The 6,434-nt window shown below is 31.1% G+C and overlaps 1 protein-coding gene across 1 annotated transcript; it reads right to left on the bottom strand.

Moving 5' to 3' along the window:
• Positions 1–398: 398 nt before the first annotated feature.
• On the bottom strand, positions 399–3,321 carry LOC143242232 (uncharacterized). The gene is made up of 4 exons (XM_076485600.1): positions 3,283–3,321; positions 2,326–2,388; positions 1,980–2,142; positions 399–541 (listed from the first exon to the last, which is right to left on the bottom strand). The coding sequence occupies exons 1-4, from the start codon at positions 3,319–3,321 to the stop codon at positions 429–431; spliced, it is 378 nt and encodes a 125-aa protein (XP_076341715.1). The 3' UTR covers positions 399–428.
• Between the last annotated feature and the right edge of the window lie 3,113 nt (positions 3,322–6,434).

Raw genomic sequence — 6,434 nt, 5'->3', positions numbered from 1 at the left:
AAGATGAATAAGAACTTAATTGAATTTCGAACCAAAGTATTCCTTTCTTCAAGGTCGTTTTCATATATCGTCTCCAGGGTTGTTCGTTTGGTCACTCTTTTCTTTCTTAGTATATTAGTTTTTGTCTTCTTAACATTCTTTTCAGAGACCTTCTTCTCACATTCAGGGATCAGTGGCATAGCCTCCAAAATATCCAATTCATCAGTGGTTATCTTTTCATCACCAAGCTGTTTGTGTTCGACACGGTTTTTCAAAACATTCCGTTCTTCCCGAGGTTTATATTTCCAGGTGTAGAAAAACAAAGTACGCTGCATGATCATTACAGAAAATAAATAAATAAGAATCACGTGTTTCAAGTCCATTAAAATACATATTGTAATTAAATAAGCTATGGATAATGCGTCACAGTTAAAACTTACAGTCGTAACTTACCACAAAGCAGTAAGACACATCAAAATGAGTGCTGTTCGCCAAGCACATCTTGGAACTGTAGATTTTGAAGTCAAGTGAAGCGTAGCCTTCGAAACCACTTCAATTCGATCTTAAGACAGAGAGTCGTATTTAAAATCAGTTTACGTACTCCACCGGTCACGTAAAACAGAAAAATAAAACTTCAAATGTAAGTTAACAATAGTAATGTGTATAATTCTTTAAGTTCAACAATAATCTTCATTAACATATTAAAATTTCAATTAAATAAATATGAAATTTCTTACACTTATAATATATTTTCATATTAAACATTGATAACAACCTTTACAATTTGCCAACTGTAAATATACATTTTTCTTTACACGTTAAACAGATAATTAGCAAAGAAAAATGACGCCTGTTATATTATTTGAGCTCCTTACTAGTAGACAAGTAGTACATTTATATAATAACAACAACTATATAGTTATATAACAGGAAATCAGTTAGGTTTTCCAACATATTTACATTGTTAGACAACATAGCAAGAAACCTACTGGCTTTTCATTCCAAACACACGTGATCAGACTATATAAGAAAAATCTAGACATTTTCTTTACGATAATTGACATATTATACAACTCAGTATAACACAGTGAGTTAAATCAATTTAGATTCATTAAAACTGTAAAGATGTATAACACAAATTAAACAAACTGTCTTTCCATTGACTACTTAATAAAGTCAGTTTGTTTAATGGGTATTCACTTACTGTGTTAAGTTTTATAATTAACAGCTTCACTTATTATGGTGCATAATTATATTTTACTATAGAATCGTATCCACTGAATGGTAGTTTCTGCGTCTTTACAACACTATTAAAAACAGTAATTTTTACAAATTTCTCTTTACTCTAAATTTCCCAGATAAATAACGATACCATTTTGACTACAAACACTGAACGTCGTACGTCACTGCTCATGAAGTTTTTCGTTTACTTGGTAACAATTCTTTCTAATAGTTTTATTGAGTACTCATGAGACACTGCTAACGTTTTGATAATCCAATGTTGTTATAATCGTATTTTAAAACATTTGTTTTGTATTTGGACAAATTACTGTATTTTATTACAAAAACGACATTATGCACACAAAATAAACATATTAAACATAGATTTGGGACATACACTGTTTTAGTTAAATATCTTTACGTCTTTTTAGTAATAATGTGACGCACACAGATGTGATATTGAGACACCGTTATATTTGTTTGTTTTTCAATTTCGCGGATAGCTGAACGAGGACTTTCAGCGTTAGCCGTTCATAATTTTGAAATGATATACTGGAGGTAAGACAGCTATTCAATGCTATTTGTCGTAAATGTTTGAGCTCATCTTTAAAAACGAGTAGTAGGATTTCTCAGTAAAACCAAATCTTTTTAATGCATTAAAAACCATGAAAGTTATGAAGAAGTATCGTATTATAACAATCTGCATGAACAAAAATAAACATTTTTAAAATGTTAAGGAAACAATAAAAGAAAACTTTAAAACCCTTTTGTTCCATTACTTCTACAAAGATCTTTATTATCAGCTCCTTCTTCATCAGTAATTTCGTCATCAGGACAAGCTACACAGGCGTCAGCAGCAAAAAGATGCCATGTAAGTCCCTCCTGGACACGGCAGGCAGTGAGTTTGGAATCCATTGTCATAGTGACCAGGAGGACATGGATCTAAAAGCGTTAAAAGTACAAAACTAAACATTTATTTACCCAGTGTTAATTTTATTGTTCTAACAACGTCTTTAGTATCAAAAAACATATGTGTTGAACTAAAATTCCATATTTTTAAAAGTCTTTCATCTATTTGTGTTTAATGTGAACAGTTTAAAGTAATTGAGTATCATATATACTTACAACACCTGTTAACATCTCTTTGGTATCCACGAGTACAGTTGAGATTCTCGGCTGGAACATACACTGGAGAAACAACAGAGAGTTAATATTTTTATTAGCACGTTTTGTGTCACCGTTGGAATTTTAAGGTTTTCACAATAATATTAAAATAAATAATGTTGTAAAATAACAACATTAATGTTACTTTTCGTGAGAAAAATAAAACGTGTCAAAACAGTTTCTTAACAGTAGACTTTTGTTTCTTTTATGTACTTACTAATGGAGTTAACTAATGAAACTAATCACACAAACTTGGAAGTTTATGAAATTACACACGATCTTTTTTTTTTATGTTTTCTATAGGTACATTTGATTTCCGTTGGTGTTTCCCTTGCAAAATTCTTATTTGTCACAGTTAAACGTTGAACTGTTGTTATTGTTTATGTTAATATCAGTTATGAAAATACAGGTTATTTTGGGAATATTACGTTCGTAAAATGTATCAGTGTATGATTGTGTCTTGCAAACAACAAAATATCAAATAATATCCTTATAATGCAGAAATTGGATGAAATGCATTCCTGAGAAAATTTTTCATTTAAATTTAATATAAAACCAAATCCTTAATTTTTTGCGGATTTATCAAGATAAATAATATAGCGATCTAACACCTTTCACTGTAAATTTATAGTATTGTTTATTCAAAATACGTTCTCAAAAAACTTCGTAGATATGATTTGTATCTTTAGAGTACAAAGATTTTGCTTCAACATTCACAAGTTGAGTTCATTATATCAAAATAACTTTGGAGCCTCATCACTTCTCTCTACAGGTTTACCATAATCCATCTAGTCTCTGATCACATAGAAATCTATAATTCTTACATCAGTGAGGTGACTGGTGTGTCTGTGTGTACAATAACATGCATATCTATCTAATTACTCAGCGGTTAGAAGACTGAGATATTTTTTTACGTACCATCGCCTGGGACACTTCAGCGGTTTTTATCTCTGACATTTGTGTTCGTACGACTTGTTGTAGGTCTATTTCCGAATTATTCTGGCAAACCAAAATTATTTCTTCGATGCTCTTACGTACAATAAATATCTTTGTTTCGAAAAATTTAAATTCTCATTTGAATATATTTTCATGATATGGGCATATAAAAATTTACATTGGAAAGGTCTGTTACATACCTTTCCCAAAAGCAACCAATTTTCGGTTACATCACACCATTTAAGAAATGTTATATCAGATTGAGTCACATTATATGACAGGTTGCATATTCAAAACTGTTTTGATATGGCTTACTAATCCCTATAAACTATAAAGTATTATTGCTATGAACATCAGTGACAGCCTCTCACTAATACTGTATGTTTATTACAGGAGTACCGATAAGATTACGCATTCGTCTTCATCACTGCCCTGAAATAACTCTTTTCAGGGCATCTTTAGCATCAACTAATGGAATGTGATACATCTTCCAAGAGTATATTATGGCTGTCAATATCAACATCTGCACCTTGAGGTTGGACAATATCACCCATTACTGGAGTCCTGATTAGATGGATCAGTATATGGACGAACAAAGAGTGTAGTATTGATGGTAACATTTAAAGTAATTATATGTGGATATGTTTACCAATACTTATTCATACCACACTTCAACATCGACATTTCCTTTCATTAAAATTAAGAAAAACTGATTTCATGTTATCTCTAAAGTAATAATTCCTTGTAAGTACTTTTAACATTATTGTAATAATCTATTTCATGCATTTATATTTCTGAGGAACCCACTTGAAGCTAATAAATTTTGCAGACGTTCTACAATGGGTAATTTAAAACTTTTTATTACAGAATTCATATATAGTTCGATGTTTCTAGGTTATAAAGCGACAGGAAGGAGATTTGAGATAACGGTGATATAGAGAAACCTCAGTCAACAACACGATACCCACCCAGTCAATAACCCCAAATACAATAAACAAAATACTTAAATTCTTGTGAAAAATAAAGCAAATACAATACTAATGTCATTTATAAAATACTTTATGGCAACTTCCACGTATTTTACGTCAGAGAAACAAGCCCGAAACTCAAAACAACATTCATGTAACACAAAAAAAATAGAATTTCACGTTTTTAAATTTAACACTGCAACTCAAATAAATATACTACAGGTAACATTTAAATTCCAAACAGAGAATCCAACATCATTAGACGATAAACCAAATAATTCCTTGTAATACAAGAGCAAACACACATTAAACCAATATAAAGAAACACTTTTATATCTATATTAATACAATTTAATAAATCTTGTTCGATGTATTATAGTTTGAAGATGATACTTTTAATTTTCAAGATTTTATAATTTACAAAATATTCTGAGAATACTAAGAGTAATGCAGATAGTATTAATAGGAAATTACACGAAGGTTGTTAAAAACTATAATATGAAAATAAGACAGTTCAATTTTCATTATAATTAAATGATATAAAAGATAACGTATCGTTTTATGAACGAAATCGATAAAAACACAATTTAATTAACGTAGATGGGAGTATTTTAAAATTCCTATCTGGTGCAGTAACAACAGTTTGATCAACAGAGACAATTCTATAAAGAAATTATTTACTTTGTAGGTGAAAAAGGGCCCGGCATGGCCAAGCGCGTAAGGCGCGCTAATCGTCAATCGAGGGTCCGAGTTCGCGCCCGCGTCGCGCCAAACATGCTCACACTTTCAGCCTGGGGGTGTTATAATGTGACGGTCAATCCCACTTTTCGTTGGTAAAAGAGTAACCCAAGAGTTGGCGGTGGGTGGTGATGACTAGCTGCCTTCCCTCTAGTCTTACACTGCTAAATTACGGACGGCTAGCACAGATAGCCCTCGAGTAGCTTTGTGCGAAATTCAAAACAAACAAACAAATTGAAGGTGAACAAACGAATAATATGAATTATTTGAATCAACCAACTGAAAACCATGATTAGAAAAGTCTTCAGATCATTGGTAAGTATCACTAATATATCAATTCATAGAGAAAAACAAAATAAAATATACAAAACAAGAGCTGAGATGTTAGTTTTCAAAGACAAAATTCAGAATAATTGACAGTAGTTAGCTTTTACAGTGGAAAACAGTAGATCGGAGTTAGCTATGTTAGTACAAGCGCTGTATGTGACCGCAAATAGAAAGTTAAGTTCTTGCTTTCTACTCTAAGTAAACTATCAAATCTATTAAGCAAAAGATTACCTCACACTTATAGTTTGTGGCCCCTACACATAGTTATCAGATTTTCATTTATTACGTGGACTGACATTACTACAGCTACAATTAGAGGTACCTTAAAATGTTTGAATAAATTGAAAGAAATACACTTATTATAGCTGTAATAATATCAGTCCACGTGTGTACATGAAAATCTGACAACTATATGTAGGGACCACAAACTGTAAGTATGAGGTAATCTTCTTTCACTTTTGTCTAATATATTTGATAGCTTTAGCTTTGAAGTAAAGCAAGAACTTTCTAATTAACTGTAGAGAATGAAAAGCTTTTCGAATGATCAAGCACACATAGTTTTCTTATAACAAAACCACATCGGGCTATTTACTGTGTCCACCGAGGGCAATCGAACTCCTGATCTTAGCGTTGTAAATCCATAGACTTACCGCTGTCCCATCGGGAGACTATTTCATTAAAACAATAACTCCATGAACATAGTTATTTAATGTTAAGTGTTAACTGATTTTATCTGTTGTCAGTTCAAAACTGGTTGCTTATCAGTTCGATTATAAGACTATAATCGTAAAGTTTTTAATTAATGATTAAATGGTACAATAGATTATATTACACGTTTTAAGCTGTGAGTTTTGTTTCTATTTTCTCTGTAAATATGCACTCTACTTAAACTAAAGACATACTTATACGACTTGGATTTAAATTTATTCATAAAGAATGTGAAAAAACAACGTATTTGCGAGTCATTTGAAAATACTGAACCACAAGAATAATAGAATCAATTTAAAAGAAAACACCAGTTTTAATAAATGAAGTTTTAATTAAAATTCCTTTTAACCAAAGATTTGTTATATTTTTTAAATTACGATGGTTTGTTTGTTT

Source organism: Tachypleus tridentatus, unplaced genomic scaffold, assembly GCF_004210375.1.
Source record: "Tachypleus tridentatus isolate NWPU-2018 unplaced genomic scaffold, ASM421037v1 Hic_cluster_2, whole genome shotgun sequence".
Lineage (NCBI taxonomy): Eukaryota > Metazoa > Arthropoda > Merostomata > Xiphosura > Limulidae > Tachypleus > Tachypleus tridentatus.
Note: the sequence above shows the minus strand (reverse complement) of the source record. Positions and strands in the feature narration are given on the sequence as shown.

What these genes read in the sequence shown, in the direction of transcription:
- LOC143242232 (XM_076485600.1), bottom strand. Translation starts at nt 3,321, where the DNA reads ATGTCAGAGATAAAAACCGCTGAAGTGTCCCAGGCGATG. An exon ending in CTGAAGTGTCCCAGGCGATG is followed by an intron (nt 2,389 to 3,282) that starts GTACGTAAAAAA and finishes TTGTTTCTCCAG; the next exon opens with TGTATGTTCCAGCCGAGAAT. An exon ending in AAGAGATGTTAACAGGTGTT is followed by an intron (nt 2,143 to 2,325) that starts GTAAGTATATAT and finishes TAACGCTTTTAG; the next exon opens with ATCCATGTCCTCCTGGTCAC.